The sequence below is a fragment of the Eumetopias jubatus genome, unplaced genomic scaffold (genome assembly GCF_037043125.1).
Source record: "Eumetopias jubatus isolate StellerSeaLion01/CBP00866 unplaced genomic scaffold, mEumJub1_p1.0 scaffold_1, whole genome shotgun sequence".
NCBI classification, from domain to species: domain Eukaryota; kingdom Metazoa; phylum Chordata; class Mammalia; order Carnivora; family Otariidae; genus Eumetopias; species Eumetopias jubatus.
Window position 1 is genome coordinate 38,541,525 of NW_028274807.1, and position 22,430 is coordinate 38,563,954.

General features: G+C 34.4%; 1 protein-coding gene across 2 annotated transcripts in view; it reads left to right on the forward strand.

The window, feature by feature from the left end:
- Positions 1-22,430, forward strand: part of CADM2 (cell adhesion molecule 2) — a 169,092-nt gene that overhangs the window by 42,468 nt on the left and 104,194 nt on the right. For both annotated transcript variants that reach the window (XM_028114859.2, XM_088024782.1), the window contains exon 4: positions 14,974-15,064. In XM_028114859.2, the coding sequence (XP_027970660.2) occupies positions 14,974-15,064 (91 nt within the window). The remainder of the gene's footprint in view (positions 1-14,973; positions 15,065-22,430) is intronic.

Consider the following 22,430-nt stretch of genomic DNA (forward strand, 5'->3'; position numbering starts at 1 on the left):
AAATATACATCTCTAATGTGTTATATTTAGTCATTGTTTCTGGTTCTTCTTGCACTTGCATTATCAAAATGAAATGCTCTAAAAAACTTTGGTGGTTCATAATTTTGTCAAAGACAATAAAAATATCTTTGCCCTTTAATTGCAAACATTTCATTTTTAGATTTATAAGCACCAACTCAATTGAAAAAGAAAATGAATTTTAAAAACTGTTTTGTTATCAAATGCCTTCAGCATTTATCCATTTATGAACTATGTAAGTTCTTATGTGCAGAAATCATAAAAATGAAAGAACGTGATATTTCCTTTTTAGCAAAATCAAATTGTAAAATATTGTGTGAAGTCCTTCCCTTTGTTTCCTTAGAAACAAATTGTTTACTTATTGATTTTTGAGTTTAATAAAATACGTCTAGGATTTCATAAGTGAAGACTTCTGTTTCACCATCATTAGATTCTTGAGTCCTACTGTTTTCTCTCTGAATTTATCGTCTGATCTGTCTAATAATTTTGAGATATCCTTCTCTGTCAGTTTTCTTCTCGTGCCATTATGAGCAGGAAATGAAAGATTCAGAATTCTCAAAGATCATGAAAGTTTTAAGCAACCAACAAACAAGCAAAAAAAACTAGAATGATGGTGTTTTTATTTCCAGACTTCTTTTCTACTACCATATAAGAAAACAAAACCTGATCAACTCTATAAGTAAATAGGGATGTGACAACAGTAATGATTTATATCACTCTTGCATAATCCTTCCACACCAGCACTATCTAATAGAATTTTCTTTGATGATGGTAATGTTCTTATCTGTCCCAAAATGGTCAGTAGCCAATGTCTAGCTACATAAGGCTACTAAGCACTTGAAACATAGATCTTGTGACTAAAAAAGTATGGTTTAAATTTTATTTAATTGTAATCAATTTACATTGAAATTTAAATAGCCACGTGTGACTAGTTGTTACTATATTGGACACCACCACTGTAGATGATTTCATCATACTTTCATTTTTTTGTTATGTCATTCCTTTTAGCATAATTGGGGACAATCGATGAGTTAGGGTCAAGTTCATGGTGAAGTAATTCATAGAATGTTAAAGTAGCAAGATTTTTCATACTACAGAAAATATAACACCAATATCATCTCATGACGTATATTAGATTTACAAAAGAGTCCAGTGTCTCCATATCATAATTGCAAGGTAGAATAATTTACAATCTATTTTGAAAAGTGAATTCTCTCTGTTTTTTGGAGGACCTCTAAGAAAAGACACAAATCATGAAATGCTTTCTCTAAAAGTAGTAAGAATTGTTTCAAAAAAAACTCAACAGGGCGCCTGGGTGGCTCAGTTGGTTAAGCGACTGCCTTCGGCTCAGGTCATGATCCCAGAGTCCCAGGATCGGGTCCCACATCGGGCTCCCTGCTCGGCAGGGAGTCTGCTCTTCCCTCTGACCCTCTTCCCTCTCGTGCTCTCTATCTCTCATTCTCTCTCTCTCAAATAAATAAATAAAATCTTTAAAAAAAAAAAAAGAAACTCAACAACTAAAATTGAGGCCATTACACTCTAACAATATACTGAGGGTTAACCTTGCATACCTTTTTAGAAGGGAAATTTTATTTATATTTTTATGAAAAAGGCTAGTGATTTTAGTGATTATTACAGAATTGCCAAAAGTTTTGTTCTGCCCTTCAAAATGCCTTTCAGTTTTCTTTGTGATGCCTACAATTTTAGAATTTGTGATTTAGTTTTTGGTTAAAGCATAGAATGATCACACTGGAGCTCATGAGCAATGATGATCAGAGTCTATCCATTCTTTGAGGGGTATGTAAGCTATGCCGTATAGGGATGGACCATGCTTTATAAGACCACAGTGTGTGGCGTCCAAATACATGTTAACAACCACTGGAATAAGATAAAAACTTCTAAAGAAAATATATTTTGAATGTAGTGTGACCTAAATCAAATTAAAATGCAGATTAAAATCAATACTGCATTTTTTAAAGACTTTATTTGAGAGAGAGAGAGACAGAGAGAGAGACAGAGAGAGCATAAGCAGAGGGAGGGGCAGAGCGAGAAGGAGAAGCAGACCCCTGCTGAGCCGGGAGCACAACATGGGGCTCCATCTCAGGACCCTGAAGATAATGACCCGAGCCGAAGTCAGCCACTTAACTGAGTGAACCATCCAAGCACCCCTCAAAACTGCATTGCTTAAAGTTCAAGTTCTGAAGTCAGATAAGGCTAGGTTGAAATACAAGCTTCCCTAAGTGACTTTATGCCAGTCACTCTAAACCTAATTTCCTCATCTGAGAAATGTACCTACTTCATATTTTTTGTAAGGATTAAATCAAGTAATGTAGGGTAAGTTCTTGGCTTTCTATTATTATTATTAGGAAGGTAACATATACCTTATGAATGCAAACAAGTTTAGCAAATACTTTCTCTGAGGTCTATACGTTATGAAAGGGAATTGAAAAACTTGAGACTACAAACTAGAGAACCTATGAAATAAGTAAAAAGAATATATAAAGAGATTGTTTGCTTTGTAATTTTGCCCAGGATTTAGACTATTCATCAAAACGGAAAAAAAAATCGATCTTAAATTTGGTGATTATGCCAAGTGAAATAAGTCAGACTGAGAAAGACAAACACCTACTGTATGATTTTACTCATTTTTGGAATCTAAAAATCAAAACAAATGAATAAACAAACAAACAAAAAGTAGAATCAGATCTCTAAATACAAAGAACAAACTGATGGTTGCCAGGCGGAAGGGATTGGAGGGATGGGCAAAATGGTTGAAGAGGAGAGGGAGATACAGGCTTCTAGTTACGGAATGACTAAGTCAGGGAATAAACCACACAACATTGAGCATATAGTCAACAATACTGTAACATTGTATGATGACAGATAGTACGTACACTTGTGGTGAACACAACAAAGAGATCTTGAATCACTAGGATGTACAATGAAAGCAAATATAACATTGTGTGTCAACTATACTCAATAAAAAATTAAAAATTTGATGATATCGGGAAAATAAAAATAATTTATAAAATATTTTTTCTTTCCATTAATAAAAGGTACAAATAAAATCTTTTTATCTTAAAGGAGAAATTTCATGGACAGAATCTACCATAACTCTGTAGTTATTTTTTGATTTGGCTTTTCTCAATTTAAACATATTTCAAAATATACACTAAATGTAAAGACTGTTACTGTATTTTTTTATTGTTATTGTGATATTGATGATGAATGAATGATGATGATTTTGGCCTTTGTCAAATTTACCAGAATGACATAAAAGGGAATATTTTATTTTATATTAGTTTTTAAAGATTTATTTATTTAGTTTAGAGAGAATGAGAGAGAGAGAGCAAGAATGGGGGCGGGGCAGAGGGAGAGAGAATCTCAAGCAGACTCCCTGCTAAGCATGGAGCCTCTTGCAGGGCTGGATCCTGTCACTGAGATCATGATGTGAGCTGAAACCAAGAGTCAGACATTAAACCAACTGAGCCACCCAGGTGCCCCAAAAGGGGACATTTTAAAGATTACATAACATATGAAACAAAACCAAACTTGATAGTTGACTAAATGGTTAATGAACATGAAATGAGATATTAACTCCTTCACTAAGTTGTATAGTTTTATATTAAGCCATCATGTTTGACTGAACCTATGCACTGTCTATTAATGTATGTTTATTAAATAAACACTCAGTGCTTAGGCCATCCCATGGCAGATTTATAAAATCTAAAACAACTTTACATTAATGTGTTCATTTCATTATTTACTGTTCCTTTTTGCATCGCTGTGAGGAATTCTATTCATGGTGACTTAAATAAATTTTCTTTAATTTATCAAAAACACAAACAACTTGAAAATGTTTAGAAACATAGTACTGGTTTACATTTTCATTTTAAATAATTGATTTGGAGCTTTTTTTTTTTAATGAGCTTTCAGAACTGCCAGAATTTCCTGTGTAGTCATGAAATCTAACAAGTGGCCTTCCTGATGCCTTTTCCTAAGTAATTCATCTCCAGTGTCAAAGCTATCAACTAAATAAATTTATCTCTGCCTCCCAGAGCACAACTAACACTATCAACGTTGAATTAAAGCTATGCATTTTACATCACCATATCAGACCATTAATTACAAGAGCACTTCATTTGATAAATTATAATTATTTTAATTATTCTAAATTCCAAATTATAAATTCCTTCATTTCTTCATTCTCTAAATATTTTAAAATTATTCTAAGAACTAGAATAAAATATTGGGGAAACAATTATTTTAAGCCAAAATGTAAGGATAATAAATGAGATAGAGAAAATTCATTTAAAGTAAAGTACTACAGAGTCTACAATTGTAGAAATTTATGAATTCTAATATAAGCAAAAAAATATTGATTCATTTATTATCTGTACTTTTACTGCAACCTTTTTCTTTTACTTAAGATTTTCCTTGTGGCTCAACTTTACAATAGAGACATTTTGCTTCTTTTTTTTTATTTTATTATGTTATGCTAATCACTATACATTACATGATTAGTTTTTGTTGTAGCGTTCCATGATTAATTGTTTGCGTATAACACCCAGTGCTCCATTCAGTACATGCCCTCTTTAATACCCATCACGAGGCTAACACATCCCCACCACCCCCCTCCCCTCTAGAACCCTCAGTTTGTTTCTCAGAGTCCATAGTCTGTCATAGTTCATCTCCTCCTCCAATTCCCCCCCCTTCATTTTTCCATTCCTACTATCTTCTTTTTTTAACATATAATGTATTATTTGTTTCAGAGGTACAGGTCTGTGATTCAACAGTCTCACACAGTTCACAGCAATCACCATAGCACATACCCTCCCCAATGTCTATCACCCTGCCACCCCATCCCTCCCACCCCCCACCACTCCAGCAACCCTCAGTTTGTTTCTGGAGATTAAGAATTCCTCATATCAGTGAGGTCATATGATACATGTCTTTCTCTGACTGACTTATTTCACTCAGCATAACACTCTCCAGTTCCACCCACGTCATTGCAAATGGCAAGATTTCATTCCTTTTGATGGCTGCATAATATTCCATTGTGTGTGTGTGTGTGTGTGTATATATATATATATATATATACCACCTCTTCTTTATCCATTCATCTGCCGATGGACATCTTAGCAAAATTAACAAGTCAGGAAACGACAGATGTTGGTGGGGATACGGAGTAAAGGGAACCCTCCTACACTGTTGATGAGACGTTTTACTTCTAATAGCTCCCTAATCCATTCAGTTTTATGTGCTGCCAAATATCTTCTAAACCTTGGTTCTGACCCTGATATTTACTTGATTACAAACTTAAGATGGCTTCTTATTGCCTCTAACATGATATCCAAACTCTTCAGCCTGACACTGAGGTCTTTGAAAATATACCCCTCTATAATGCTGCTCTTGGCACCTCTTTAGAGATAATGCATCCTAGACTTTACATTATTTCTAGATGTCTCACATACAACTCATATACAGCCTACATTCTTCTCTCCATCAACCCTTTGTTCAACTCTTTGTTCGAATTCCCTTATTTTCTCTACCTCTAGAAAAATGTTGCCAGTTCAAGTACTATGTATTCTTTGAATTGGTTTAAGTGCCACTTCTCTGGGTAACTTTCTTTGTTTCTGACAAATACATATAATTTCTTCCTCCATAACACTCATAATGCTCCGTCGGAGAGCTATGTTGCTTTCAGTTTTGAATTTTGAATGATTTTGAACTATATATGATTTATCTTTCTGATTTGGATTAAATTACTATGGGTTACTATGTTTATGGATGTATAGCCCTTGAATAGTAGTAGCAATGGGTCTTATACCCACACAATTTGTACATGTTTGTTGAATAAGTAAAAGATTGCCACAAAAATCATTTTTCATTAGAATTAAAAGGAATTTAACAGACTGTTGAAGGAAAAGTACCTGATAGTTTTGAGCATTCTTTGCATAATGTTGTTGAGTTAAAAGGAAAGTTAAGTGTTTGAGTTTTATTGTAAAATTATAAACCGGGAAAAAAAATGAACACTTTAGAAAAAAATCAGTCTTACACAGAGGAAATAAATAGCAGCTGAAATGGTTCTGCTTAACTCTTGGTATATCAACATGAAAAGTGGTCGACCTTGAGGTGTAGACTGAGTTGGCTTTGTAGCTGAAGTAAACTTCAGGAAAGTATTATAATGGCCTTCCTCAGAATATTCAGTACTTCCTTCATTTCAGAAATAGAGAATAGAGTTTGCTTTGTAGCTGAAGTAAACTTCAGGAAAATATTATAATGGCCTTCCTCAGAATATTCAGCACTTCCTTCATTTCAGAAATAGAGATAGGTCTATAGGAGTGAATGTAAACATTTTACAGAAGGGTACTATTGACATCTTGGGCCAGGTAATTCTTTGTGGTGGAAGGGCTGTCTTTTGTACTGTAGGATGTTTAGTAAACTTCCTGGCCTCTATCCATTAGATGCTAATGGTATTCCTTCTATATGTCCCCCACATTGTAATAAGCAAAAATGTCTCCAGATATTGCCAAATGTCCTTGGGGGTGGGGTTCACCATTGCCTCTAATTGAGAACTATTATTTTAGAGAAAACTTCAAAGTGGCTTCACAAAGTTGAGTAGGTGACTAATTTTCTTTAGTATTAATGTAATTACCAAGAGATAGTTATAAGGGTGCTAATTAAATTATTTTTTCAGAAACTTTTATATAATGACATTGCTATAAAGCAAAGAATCACAACTCTTTCATTTACAAAATACCTAAAAGTTTCTAAATTTCCCTTAATAAAAATCTGCTGTGGGAATAGTTCTGTATTATTTTATAGAGAAGAGAAATATGTTGCTGAGAGGGATATATGATAATAAATAAGGGAATATATTTCTTTATTTTTAAAATATTTTCCCAGTTTTATTGGTATATACTTTTGATATATAATTGATATATAACATTGTATTAGTTTAAGGTATACAACATAATTATTCAGAATATACATGTATTATATATTATATATATATAAATGATAACTATAATGTTTACTTAACATCCATCACTGCACATAATTAAAATCATTTTACTTGTGATGAGAAGTTTTAAGATCTGTTTTCTTAGCAATTTTCAAATACACATATAGTATTGTACTTTTTTTTTTTTTGTAAGAATCTAGAATAGAAATTTATTTGTACTTCTTTGGATGCTCAGTCGGTTAAGCGTGGCTCAGTCAGTTAAGCATCTACCCTCAGCTCAGGTCCTGATCTCAGGGTCCTGGGATTGAGCTCCGCATCGGGCTCCCTGCTCAGTGAGGAGTCTGCTTCTCCCTCTGCCTTTGCCTGCCATTCCCCCTGCTTGTGCTCGCTCTCTCTCTGTCAAATAAATAAATGTACTTTTAACCTCCTTCACTCAAAAGAATATTTTCATCTGTTGAAGAGATGTGAGAGGGAGATGTTAAGACTTAAAAAAAAAAAGAGGAGACAGACAGACAGACTGACATATGGTTTACACATAGAATTCAGTAACATTGCCAGTTAGGTTTTATAACTTGCAGATCATATGGCGTCAAAGCAAATCTTTTGCCAGTTTCCAATTCAACCAGATGGAGAAAGAGTTGATTTTAAAGAATAGAGGACATGGAAGTTACTACAAAAAGCACTAGCAATCCCTAGTGTCATCTAAGAGGGAACAGGAAACATAAGCTTATTGAGGTGTAGTGAAGATCAGAGAACAAGATTCAAACTGCATAAGTGATTTATGATTATGTAACTTGGGTAAGTGACCTCCTCTGAGCCTTACTTTCATGTTCTACATAATAGGTCAACAAAAGAACCTTCCTTGTGTGCTGTATGAGAGAGTTTTCTGAGCCAATACATATAGAATATTTACAACAATGACTATTATTTACCAAGTATTTGGTCAATGTTCATTACCATTAAAAGATAGCTGTGACAAATAAATTTGATTTCATGAAACACTAGTGGTTGGAAAATATTATTAAAATCCATTATTCATTTATTCAACAAATATTTAATTGAGGGCCAGGAGTTATTCTAGAACCAAGGATAAACCAGTGAACAAGGTAGACATAACCTCTGCTCTGATGAGTTTGTTTTTCTAAGAATATGTTAAACACTCAGTAGCACCATTGATGAAAACTAACACCAGAACTTTAGGTGTTACATTGTGAATGTTATAATGTACAATGTTATAATGTTATATTATACTTTTGGTGAAACATGGATAGAAATGGGTAAAAGTACTATGCCTCATATGTTTTAGGAACTACATAAATGTTAAATGAATTATTTGAGAGTACTTATAGGAAATAACTTTTGTGAACACAAAATGATCAAGGTATTATTTTGCTTTTGACCAAGGATCCACATAATGCCATGGACAATGCAACTGACCATCATTTTAAGTTATAAACCACTATGTTCATTCAATATATTATACAATATGGAATGAATGATACAGTAAGCCAGTAGTAGATGTTAGTTTACAATTGCTTCTCTTATTTGGCAATTTTTTATCATCCATAACAGGCTGTTTTTTATAATCTTAAATTTCTGTTGTATTTCTTTGATTATGGAAGAAGTAGGTTTTTTTCTTTTTTTATTGGTAAAACATTTGATTTAAAACTTCTTTTTATTCACCTACAGAGCCTTTAGTGACGGATAAAAATGTTGAACCAATGACACTAAATATTTTAAGAGCTTGTGCATTTAAGATTGTCCATTAGGTGGCTTACTAGTAGCTGCATCACTGATCCTCTCTCCTTTCTAAAATCTTTGTTAAGGATATAGAAAATCCATTTTACTAGATCAATATCTTTACTTTGATTCAAATCAGGAGTTGTTCAAATAAAACAAGAGGTGTCCTTACTGTCAAGTTCATAAAGCTTTTAAAATTTTGAATAAAAAAGGAATCATTTGTGCATCAATCTATCTCTTGATAGTAATTGTGATTGTTTCTAAATGAAACCCAGAATTTGTCAGATAAGTAAAAGAAATAATACTTAAGGCTAAAGTATGTTTTCCTTTCACATTTTCATAATTTTAAAAATAGATTTTATTTTATTTTTTTTAAGATTTTATATATTTATTTGACAGAGACAGAGACAGCGAGAGCAGGAACACAAGCAGGGGGAGTGGGAGAGGGAGAAGCAGTCTTGCCGCTGAGCAGGGAGCCGGATGTGGGACTCGATTCCAGGACTCTGGGATCATGACCTGAGCCAAAGGCAGATGCTTAACGACTGAGCCACCCAGGCGCCCTAAAAATAGATTTTAAAGAGTGATATTTTTCCTACAAAAACCTTAGAAAGGACACATTATGCTTTTAAAATAGCTGCATATTTTGCTTGTTTGCTAGTAAGCACTGAAAAATAATTTGTGGATGAATGCATATATCCCTATTTTCTATATTCTTTTTTTTTTTTAAGGTTTTATTTATTTATTTGGCAGAGAGAGACACAGCAAGAGAGGGAACACAAGCAGGGGGAGTGAGAGAGGGAGAAGCAGACTTCCCATGGAACAAGGAGCCCAATGCGGGCCTCAATCCCAGGACCCTGGGATCATGACCTGAGCTGAAGGCAGCCACTTAACGAACTGAGCCACCCAGGCGCCCCTATTTTCTATATTCTTATAAAAAACTTTCTCATTTGCTTGCATTTTGAAAGAAATAAGAAGCAACTCATTCATTTATTCATTCAACATTTAAAGAACTCTTACGTTTCAGGCATTTTGTTAGGATCTGACAACATACAATTAAATAGGTTAAGATCTTGGATCCTGAATGCTCAAAATATAGGGAATGAAATAATCATACAAAAATATATATATTTTACTAAGTGCAGTGTTTTATAATAATAGTATATATCCTGTATTATGAAATAATTTAAACCTAATTATTTACTATTCTCTGCCATCTGTGTGTTTTTATATATTATATTGTAAACATTATATATTGTATATAATATATATGATTCTATACAATTATGTTCAATAAATATGGTGTTAGAGTTCATTTACTGGAAGACATTTTAAAACAGACGAAATTATTTAAAAGTGAGCAACATAGAAGACAAAGCTAAGATAAATTCATAGCAATAATAATAATAATAATGCATTTTTACTAACCCCCTTTTTTACTGTCACAAAGTGGTACAGTATAATGCATTACATTAGTAATGTGAAAATACACATCCACAAAGTACTAAAGAAAGAATGTCACTCTGTTTTGTGAAATAGTGGTTTATAATGTGAACATTTAAGATTAATTTTACATACAACAGACCCCAAGATTTCAATTAAGCATTTTTTTAATATTTTAGAATTAATATATCAAATGGATAAGAAAGTATAACAAAATCTTTGGCGTATTCATTCATTTAAGAATTTATTAAGCAGATTTTGTGTAAAGCATTATGCAAGATACTGAGGATATAGCTGTGACTGTTTAAAAAATTATACCAAGGTGAAGGAGAACATGTAGAAGAGGCATCTGATCAAACGTGAAGATAATGAATGAATACCCTTAGCAAAAATATTTGAGTTGAGATTTAAGAGTTAAATAAGCTCCCCCAGAATGGGGGAGACAGACAATTTGTATAAAATTCATTCAAAGAATGAAAATGAATGTTAGAAGGCAAAAGAGTGGGACTCCTGGGTGGCTCAGTTGGTTAAGTGTCTGCCTTTGGCTCAGGTCATGATCCCAGGATCTTGGGATCAACCCCTGTGTCAGGCTCCCCCCTCAGCAGGGAGTCTGCTTTTTCCCCCTCCTCCAGCCTGCTCGTGCTCTGTCTCTCAAATAAATAAATAAAATCTTTAAAAAAAAGGCAAGGGAGTGAAGAAGTGTACAGATCACATGAGACCTAAAGGCTGTACTAATGATTTTGCTTTTAATCTTAAGAGCAAAGATTAACCATTCAGGGTTTTAACAAGAACACTGGTGTTATCAGATTTATATGTTGGTTTTTTTTTTTTTTTTTAAGATTCTATTTATTTATTTATTTACTTGAGAGACAGAGAGATAGCATGAGCAAAGGGGAGGGGCAAAGAGAGAGGGAGAGAACCCCAAGCAGGCTTCACATGCAGTGTGGAACCCAACTTGGGGCTCCATCTTATGACCCTGAGATCATGACTTGAGCTGAAATCAAGAATTGGATGCTCAACCGACTGAGCCACCTAGCTGCCCCTATCAGATTTATGTTTTGAGAAGACAACTTTGTTTAGTTTTAAAAATCAGATTTTAGGGAGATGAAAGCTGACACGAGACAGAGAGAGACCTTTCATTGTTGCTGTAAACTAGATAAAAGAAGTAGTTGTGGAGCTATAAGAAAGAAATGAGTAGATTTGAAAACTGTTCAGGACATAGATCAACCAGACTTGATTAATTGGTTGAAGATAGAAATACAAGGAAACAGGAGGTGTCTGGTGTATGGAGCTGGATGGAGGCTGGTAGTATCTACAGAACTAGAGATTGCTGAATGAAGAACACGAAGTAAGGGTTGGAGAGCTTGAGTTCATTTTGGACGTGGTGAAGGCACCATGTCTTTTAGACATCTGAGGGGGCATGTCAGATAGGTGCTGCATATATTTAAGTGTAGCTTGTTGTACAGAGCTGCCTTTCGGATATAAACCTGAGAATGATTGGTTAGTAGGTAGAAACTAAAGACATGGGTGTGGCTGAAAGGACCCAGCGAGAATTAACATGAGAACAGATCATGAATTCCATTCTTGGTGATCTCAGTATTTAAAGGCTAAATGCAAAAAGACAACAGAACCTGAGAAAGAGTAGCCAAAGATGTAAGAGCTGAATCAGAAACACTGGGGATAAGGGGCTGCAGAGAGGGGGGGTGTTGTGAAATCTAGCAAAAATAATTTATAGGCATAGAAACTAATAAACATTTTGAATAATTCTGAAGTAAAATAAAAGAGCATTGTATCATATCCCTTGATTTTGGTTAATTTAGAGGTTATTTGGTGGTCTTCCCGAAAGTTCCATTGAAATACATGCAAAACATATTATCTGCTCTAGTATTTTCTTATAATTAAAATTCTGGAATTTAAATATAAAAGGAATCCTGAATCATCCCAATGGGGACAATTTGTGATACAAATTCTCACCTCTAATAAATTGCTTAAACAAAAACTGGTAAAGCTAAGAGAAACCGGGCCATATTCTGTTTTCCTCTATTCTAACCGCTATCTGCCTGTTAAAACCCTGAATGGTTAATCTTTGCTCTTAAGATTTTACCTTAATGAAGCAGATACTAGTGGTGACTTGCCCATATCCCTTTTGCATACACCATTTCTGTGCACTGAATAGACTAAGTGTGCCAGGGAAATAACATTCTTCCTCCCTCCAGAGTCATCCTCAAACGAACACTAATGAAAATTGGTAAATATTCCCTAAACATTCCTGTCCCTTGCTCATCAGATAAGATAACACAGAGGCATGCCTTACATTGTATCTCAGAGTTCCATGGCAGAATTGAATCCCAGTTGCTCACTGTGTCATCTGCTCAATAGCACAATCTTTATTTACTTCCTTCCTTTCCTGTCTCACTTTCCAGTCCTTCCTTATATCACACCCATAAAAGATGGGTCTCAGGATCTGCTTCTTAGATTTCTGTATTTGTCAAGGTTCTCCTGAGAAACAAAACTAATAAAATGTATACATAGAAAAATAGATTTATTTTAAGAAGTTGACTCACACAGTTATGGAGGCTGCAAATCCCGAGACCTGCAGGCTGAGCTGCCAAGCTAGAGACCCAGAAAAGATGATGATTTAGTTCCAGTTTGAAACCAAAAACAGGAAAAAGCTGATCTTCTAGCTTGAAGGCCATCAGACAGAAGAATTCTCCCCTCTTTGGGGAAGGATCAGCTTTTTTGGTTTATCCAGGCCTTCAACTCATCTGACAAGGCCCATCCACATTAGGGAGAGCAATCTGTTTCACTCGGTATGAGTTACATGTTAATCTCTTAGAGGGGCACCTGGGTATCTCAGTGGGTTGTGTCTGACTCTTGATTTCAGCTCAGGTTGTCAGATCAAGCCTATGGTTGGGCTCAACGCTGGGCATGGAGCCTCCTTAAGATTCTCCCTCTGTTTCTTCCCATGCTTGTGCTCTCTAAATCAATCAATCAAGCAATCAATCAAATCTTAAAAAAAAAAAAAAGTTGGTCTCTTATAAAAATACTCTCATTGAAATACCCAGAATAATGTTTAGGCAAGTATCTGGACACCCTATGATCCAGTCAAGTTGACACAAAATTAACCATCACAGACACCCAAATTAACACAACTCTCTTTCCTAGGATCATACTTTCTGATCTTTTTTCTCCTACATTTTTCCTCTGGAACTGAAGCTTGCTTCTATTTGTCAGGATGAAATTACATTCTGCTATATGCATATATGGTCAAAGTTCAAAAGACAATAGACCTCATTTTCCAGAATCACTCTGACTCACACTTGTTACCCTGTATAATTGTTGACATTCAGCCTTCACTTTTTGAAGTGTTCTGCTTTGAAGAAAAAATTATATAATCATTCTAGTCAATAACTGAGTCCATAAATGTGATGGTGAAAATCAAAAAATTACTGAAGTACAATTTAATCTTTTATTAAAGTATTTTTTCCTACTGATTAAAAAAGTATGATGAATATGTGTCATATGTCGTCAAATTTTTCCCCCCTTGGGTTATTTCACACTGAAATTTTTTTTACCATACTGTGTAAAGAATCCCTATTTGCAACTGGTATATTACTGTTGATTACCAAGAATGTACTTTATTGCTTAAAGTATTGAAAAAGAATGTATTTAAAATCTTTAAATAATTTATACAGGATCCTAGTTTACTGTTCAATATATGACAAATCTGAATAATATTTTCCTGAAGTAACCTAAAAGTAACCTGAAAGTTACACTGTTGATAGATACTTATTTAATTGGTTCAAAATCAGAGTGGGTATAACCCCGGAGTGGTTCAGTTCTTCTATCATGCTAAGGGAAGGGCGAAAATAATCATGACTATCTGGAGCATTCAGAGCCATTTTGCTTATTGTTGAGGATGTAGACATAAGAGCAGGAGGCAGTTCCATGTTGACAGGAATTCCGTGTTGTGTTGGCCACACAATGCCAGGACTAGCAAAGTCTCATAAAGCAACCAGCATGTTTACATTGTCTCTTTTTTTAAGTTTTAATTTTCCATTTCTTCTATGAAATAGGTGTCTCTGTGTTGATTAAACAGTATTAAACCTGGCACAAAAGCCATAAATATTAATGTCTTAATTTTTGAATCCTCTTTCACCAAGGATGATTTCATTGTTAAATGGAAATAAAAAAATATGTAACAATTATGTTGCAGTATATATAACAAAAAGTTAACTTTTAGTAATATTCTATATAATTATTTTAAATTATTTGCTAACTGTACTTTAGAGCAAACAACATGTGCTAAGTGCTGCATTACTGCATTTTCAAAAAAGATTCTGCATAATGCGTATGAGACCGTAGTTGATCCTGAGTTTTTTGAGGATTCTTTATTGTGAGTCCTGGTATTCCTGCAACAGAAGAGTGTTGTTATTCAAATGTACATGAATGTGTTCGGTCCATAATAATAGTATTCATAGCCATCTATAAATAGTTGAAAAACAATTGTATGGAATGTTTGATATTCATCTGAACCACATTTTGCAATTTCAGTTTTATATTCAGATTTCAGAAATAATACAACAGTGGGGTTCATAAGATATTCAGATATTTTTGTTAGCTTTCCATAGACAGGATGGTAGCTTCTTAAAATTGTATACTGTTACATCAAATCTTAGAAATCCCTTGTAAATGTACACAATAATAAGATAAAGCCTGAACATACACCATGATGTACAATTATTAAATATATATACGTATGTGTATTTAGTGACCTTTCTTAATATTCCTTTTCCTTTTTTTTCTAGATACACCATCAGTTAAGATTATACCATCTACTCCTTTTCCACAAGAAGGACAGCCATTAATTTTGACTTGTGAATCCAAAGGAAAACCACTGTAAGTGATTTAATGAGCACTAAAGTTTTTCACTTTTTCTCCTATCTTGCTTCTATTTCAGGCTTTAACTGAAGAAATCCACTGTTTTTGTCTTTTCTTGGTGGGCAAAGTGATCTTTAGAACAGAAATCCCCTGAACCATGTCTTCATTAAGTATCTGTGGAAGGCTGGTCTTTTTCGTTGTCATCTAGTGAAGTTTCTGGGAAGGTTTCCAGCTGTGATTTTTTTTTTTTCCTTCTTTTTCTAGTAAGAAGATATTTCAACCTGAAAGGAAAGTGGGCTTAATCAGGCACTGTTTACATCATGAGACTGATAGATGTTACACATTTCTGAACTTAGTTCTCCGATGAAAATCTTTGAAAATATTGAAGCATCCTCAAAATATCCCCAAGTTTTAAAAGTTAAATGGGAAATCATTTTTGTAAGAAGGGAAATCACATCTACATTTCTAATGTAGGCCCTATGATACATAATTTGTGAATGTGAGATGTTTCAACATTTTCAATTGTAAAGTGATTTCATTATTAGAATATATAGGTTCTAACATCGCTTCGACTTTAAATGTTACTTTTGACATTCATGTTTATAAACAAACTGACTCATAGAAAATCTATTTTTATACAAAATTCAAGAGTAGATTACCCAGATATGCATTACTCAAAGACTATTTGACAGCAATCTGATCTTTCTAATATAGTAACAGTCTAGGTTGAGCTGAAAGTCATTTATTTGATTTTTTTAAAAGCTTCCAGTTGATTTGCAATTTGTTTAAATTTTAATAGGAGACATTTAAATGTTTTCCATGTAAAACGATATAGGATAGTTTCTGTGCCAATCAAATTAAGTTACTAAAAAGTTATTTCTAAGAGTTTCTTTTATTTAAGTATAGATTTCTTATTACTACATGAGGAATTTTTCTAAAAGAATATGAAGGCAGAAGCCTGAAATTTCAACTTCCTCAATTGTATATTATAATTTTAACACACTAAGTGAATTCACACTTTATCAAAGTTTTGATATTTTAAAACTGTTCTCTTCCAGTATTATTTTCTAAAGATGCAAACACACTGATTTAATGAACATTCAGTAAATTAATCCATTATTTTACTTTATCTTTTAGGAAACATTTAAGGCATTTTAGACTTTGAAAGGAACAAACCTTTTCATAGTAGCTTTACTACATATATTCTGTGCGATTCACTTTCCTAGTTCTTACTTTCTGATAAGCTTAAACTGCTTATAGAAAACGTTTTTCAACTGCTGTATGCTGCGTGTGACAGTACATTTCGCTATTACAGCTTCAGTAAGAGCTTTTGGCTATAAGTTCAGTACTCTTAACTAGAGAAAGAAGTGTAATAGACTCTAGTCAGCTGTAAGTATAAAATCCTAATTTCTTTAGTCCTGATTCTGTGTATCTAACAAAAGAATTTCTTTCCTAACTTTTCTTTCCATCTCCACTCCTGTTCTTTCACATATTATTTCCCAAGTCAGTCTGTTGCTCCCCCCCCCTTTGCTTCAGGTTCTGTTGTTGTTTTGTTTGTTTGCTTTTTGCTTTCTTCCTCCTCGTAATCTCAGAAGTCAGCATCTGGAGCTGTGAAGGAAGGATCAGGGCGAGGGCATAGCAAGGGAGTTTTGCTTTTCACTTTTCTTCATTGATCTGCCCGAAAGTACTTATGTGTACATTTGGAATATGTGTACAACTTATACAATTAGATGAGGATGGGAAATATAGTATTAGAATGCTTGGAAATAAATATACCCCTATTCAAATAGTATCCAATTGCCTGTCAATGACCTACTCTTTGGTTTCATATCTACTCCCAACAGCAGCAACAGTGTTTTTGTTTTGTTTTGTTTTTTAAAGATTTTATTTATGAGAGAGAGAGAGAGAATGAGCAAGGGGGAGAAGAAGAAGCAGATTCCTCCCTGAGCAGGGAGCCTGACGTGGGGCTCGATCCCAGGACCCTGGGATTATGACCTGAACAGAAGGCAATGCTCAACTGACTAAGCTACCCAGGCACCCCCAGAAACGGCATTTAATTTATGTGAAAAATTATTTTCTGAGGTCTAGGTAATTAGATCTTTAGGTAGTTCATTTTCCTCAGTTCAAAGGTGGTTGAATAGATGTGTCTTATTGTGGGTCTCTGTTTCACCTACCTAGAAATAAGCCTGGATGTGTGATACTCCTCTGTACTGCAGATGAAAGAAAAGTACAGTAGCCTCTCGTTTATTTATTTCACTTAAGAATACAAAGATTTTGGATGTTTAGGAAATAGAAAATGTTACCTTTGTCAGAGGATCCTGACTAATATCACTTTGGAAATAAAGGAAATAAGAAAGACTCCTTGTTTTATGGCAAAGAAAACTAAAGCTGTTCAACAACGTTCACCAAATCTCCAAATTCATCCAGGTTTAAAATGGATGACTCAGGATTTACCCTCAGTTCAATCATTACCCTAAACTTACATTCTTTTAGCTATTTTCAGCTACTTCGATTGCTGAGTCTAAATTGTCACTTATGTTAGCCAAAGTAACTTTTGAAAAACTGGGGTAATGTTTAGCAATGAAGATGAACCCCTAGAGCCTGAAGGTGAAGAACTGGCTAGTCTCAAGAAATATTTTACTGTTGCCATCCTCTTTCATCAGGCCTTTTTTTTTTTTTAGACTTATGGCCTTTCTGGAAATTTGCCAAATTCCTAACAAAGTGACCATTTCTAGCAGGAGGTTATAACCATGTAAAAAAAACCCTAATTAGTATAATATCTTCTGATGATTACCTTATAAACTCCATTAGGGTTAAAACGGTCATTTTCTCTGTCTTTATCCTTGTAGTTCCCAGTGTTATATTCTGTATGCCACTGTCTACGAATAAATGTGTATTAACTGATTCTCTTGTATACTCACTCGCAATTCCTTTTTATCATTTTCTTTCCTTGTAGATTGCCAGGCCATTTACGTTAGAGAAATAGCCAACTTCTTGGATTCCTCCCTGCCTTTAGACCACTGTTTCTCTTCTGTTCTTCCTAATCATCTTTATAACCACCCTTCTGCGTCTTCAAAGTAACTATCATTTCTAGTAAATGAAAGCATTAACCTCTTTAAAGACAGTGTAATTCCTAGCCTCTCTTTAGTTTTATTCTGTCTCCAACAGTGCCAGATGAGGCAGACAGGACAAAAAACAAGCGAAGACCAAAAGAAATCATTGGATTTTTCCAGAAGGAAATCTTATTGATCACAAAGAAAACAGTCTCACTAGAGCAAAGAGAACAGAAGGCAAATTGAAATGGATTAATCAGGGAATTAGTAGGTGGTGGGAAAGTAAAGAAAATGGAAAGACCACCCATTTCAGAAAATGAATCATGAAAAGTGGAAAGGAATGAGAAAAGAAGTGTGTGCCAAAAAGAAGTTTAAAAAAAAAAAAATAATAGAGCCATTGTCTATATTTTAAGACAGGATCGAAAAAGCCTAAAGAATAGGAGTGAAAATGAATTATGTGATATCACATATACCCAGTGGGCAGGTTCAAATTTCCTGTCTTACCTTCGTAATCACGGTCAAAGTTCTGCTCTGTTACTTTGCAACTATTACACCTGATTCCCCATTTTGTTATTTTGAAACCACTGAGAGGCAGCACCGTGGCTGAGCTTCCTCCGGGCTATCCAAACACTTAATTTCTACCATCTTTCCCATTTGCCTGATCCTCCTTGAAGGAGCAGGTGAAAATCAGAACTGGATAATGGATGTACGATTCCTTTTCATTTCGTATCTTTAATCCATGATCAGATCTTCATTGTTTCTTAAAAAGTATTTGCCTGATACAAAATTTCCTGAGGAATGAATTATTCGCAGTTACTAGGCATATTGATAGTAGGCAAAATAACACCACTGCTTTTATATAAATCATAAACTGATGGCACAGTTCAACTTGTACTGAGACTCCTGCTCCTAACCTGCCCTCCTGTATGCTAATGTTGTTTTCCTTGTTCTAAATGCGAGGGCCCCAGTGACTGTTAAGGAACAATCATGCCTTATTTGCCTGCTTTGGACTGAAGCCTTTTGCTATTTTCCAGTGGAACAGCTGCGTAACTTGGGCCAGGACCAAACCGTGCACTTGACATTACTATAGAGGCATTGTATCCTTTCCTTAAAAGAGAGATTACTGTACATGTCTGCCTATTGTTTTAATTTTAGTTTAAAGTGAGGACAGAGCTAATGCCAACCACTTTTCTTTCACGTCCCCAGAGTTTTTGCAACCTTCTTCTTTTTTTGGCTGAATTCCCAGACAGCTCTCAGGCAGCAACATTCTCCATTTATAGAAGTAGAGAGAGAAAAAAGCTGTGATGTTACATTAAAGTCATGACCTTAAAAGGTGTGGGGTTGCCCGCTCATGCTAGAGCTAAAGAATCATCATTCATTTTAATCAAATGTTTAATGCTTTGTAAATCTACTTCAGAAAAGCTATGGGATCTTTTCAGTCAAATAAATGTGGATTTGGCATTTAATCTATAAAATAAAATAATGATAGGTCTTGATAAACTCTGTGTATCCAGCATGATGTTTATGTTTTACTTACTATTTTACCTCTGGTAACCACAGTTTTTCTCATGTCTTGGCATAAATCTAGTATAGCACATAATTGCCTAGCACATAACATGCCCTGTTCTGTACAAGAAGAAAGATTTTAATCTTTAGGAAGACAGATCACATACTATATAACAACTAGTGAGGTGTTTTAGAGGAACAATTATGCATCCACTTTCAAAATGATCAAGAATTTAAGAAGAAATCTGATAAGAACATATTGATATATTTGATACATTTTCCTGTTAACATAAGAGAGAATAAAAAATGAAATGCAAATTAAGGCAAAACAGTTTTACTATATCTAGTCCATTTTCTCAGCCTAAGATGACTTTTTACAAAGCACAGGTTATTTACTAATTGTCATACTATCTAATCACAGCCAGAAGAAATGACAAAATAAAGCAGGAGTTAAAGAAGACAAGTTATCGGGCGCCTGGGTGGCTCAGATGGTTAAGCGTCTGCCTTCGGTTCAGGTCATGATCCCAGAGTCCTGGGATCGAGTCCCGCATCGGGCTCCCTGCTCCTTGGGAGCCTGCTTCTCCCTCTGCCTCTCTCTTGCTCTCTCTCTCTGTGTCTCTCATGAATAAATAAATAAAATCTTTAAAAAAAAAAAAAAGAAGGCAAGTTATCATCCATAATGAAATGTTTTAGGCCAAAACAGCACAGATGTGAATTTTGAAAAAAGAACACTGATCTACAATACTAGAAATATTGGTCATATCATTTGACCTAATGAATAATAGATGTTAATTACACAATAGCTATTTCTCTCCTGCCATCTATGTTATAGAAAGTCATCTAATTAATCATCAAGGTCTGTGCTTCTGTTCAGGTATAATTCCTATGCTGTCATGCTCTGGGGCACTAAGAGTTGTGTGACACATTAGAAAGAAAAATACAAAACTAGGTTTGAATTATAAATCTGTGGCTATCTGTGGCCTGAGTGGACTTGAGCAAGTCACTTAACTACCCGAACTGTTTTACTTTTAATTAATTAACTATATTTTTTAGAGCAGTTGTAGGTTCATAGTGAAACTGGGTAGAAAATACAGAGTTCCCATATACCCCCATCACCACACATGCACAACACCCCCCACTATGGACAGCCCACACAACAGTGGTTCCTTTATTACAAAGCATGAACCTACATGGACTCGTTGTTCTTACCACAAAGTCCACAGTTTACATTGGAGTTCACTCTCGTATACCAACTCTTTTTTATTCTTTAAAAAAAATAAAATCTAGTGAACAAACTGTTTTAAAGATTAATGACAATGTATATGAAATTTCTGCCTCCAAGTAATTTCATAGTAAATAATAACCATGAGGATGATGATAAATTATAATTTTGTCAAAGAGTTACATACAGTATATCTCACCAAGTTTTAAACTTGGGAGTCTTCATTATATATTTAATACATACGCTAATATTGGACTGCTATGGCAATTCTGGAAACTGAGTTATCATCTCAAATTTCTTCCATGGCTCTGAAATTCAAGGTTCCAAGCAGAATCAACACAGAATTGTCTGTGACGTTACAAAGCATGTTTGAACAGCAAAGATATCTGTGCTAAAGTCATGGCAAAACTGATTGAACAACATGGCTATTTTAGTTGAGGTTACATAGTAATAATGAGGTGCTAGAAGAGAGGCAGATGCATGAACCCCTGTCAGGGACAAAAATAGTGATAAATGGGAAACTGGAAAATCCTGAGCCACAGGAACAGCACCTTCATAGTGTTAAGGTAGAAAAGTTTTAGAATAATTGGAAAGCACTGTAAGGGGAGGGGAATGAGTTTTGGTCCCACAAACCTGGACAAGGCTACACTCTAGAGTAGTTCTGCTGGGATGAAAGAGACTAACAAGTTAGAAAATTTTGGCAGAAAGCCAAAGCAAAGAGATCTAAAAACTTTACACAACCAAAACTGAGTGAAAGGCATGACTCATGGATGGTTGACAATCCAGGGTCTGTATGTGTAAGACCTCATTTTGATATAGTTTCTCAAATTTTGTTATACTTATTGTCTTATTTAAACCACATAACTATCTTGTTGGAAAAGGCTTATAGACTCATAATCATTTCTAGCTTGTAAATGAGGAAAATAAATCTTGAGGTTGTATGACCTTTTCCAATCATCCAGGTGATGAGTGGTAGAATTGAGATTACAAAGATGCTTTAAAAAATTTATGGGGTGCCTAGGTGGTACAGTCAGTTAAGTGTCTGACTCTTGGTTTCGGCTCAGGTCATGATCTCAAGGTAGCAAGACTGAGCCCTTTATCAGGCACTGCACTCAGTGCGAATTCTCTCTCTCCCTCTGCCCCTCTCCCCATTCTAAAAATAAATAAATAAATCTTTGTAAAAAATTTTAAAAATAAAAAAATAAAAATAAATAACATTTTAACAACACTGATGGTTATGTTTTCTTATTTACCCAGTGTTTTCAGTTCTCCCATTTTATTGATTTTTCGCAATAACCCATTGAAGTTGGCAAGAATGAGAGAGTTCTCACAAACCACTAGGAAAGCCTATATTTCAATCAAATATGTAAAAAAAAGTAATTTATAAAACAATTACCACTTTTGTAAGCCCAAACCTGTTAGCATATCTAAATATCTAAAGAGTTTCTAAATATATCTAAATAATTTCTGACTAGATTTTATGATTAATTGTATAATTATTTTATTGTTACTTATATATATTTTTAAAGATTTTATTTATTTATTTGAGAGCAGAGAGAGAGAGAGAGCATAAGCAGGGGGAGCAGCAAGCAGAGGGAGAGAG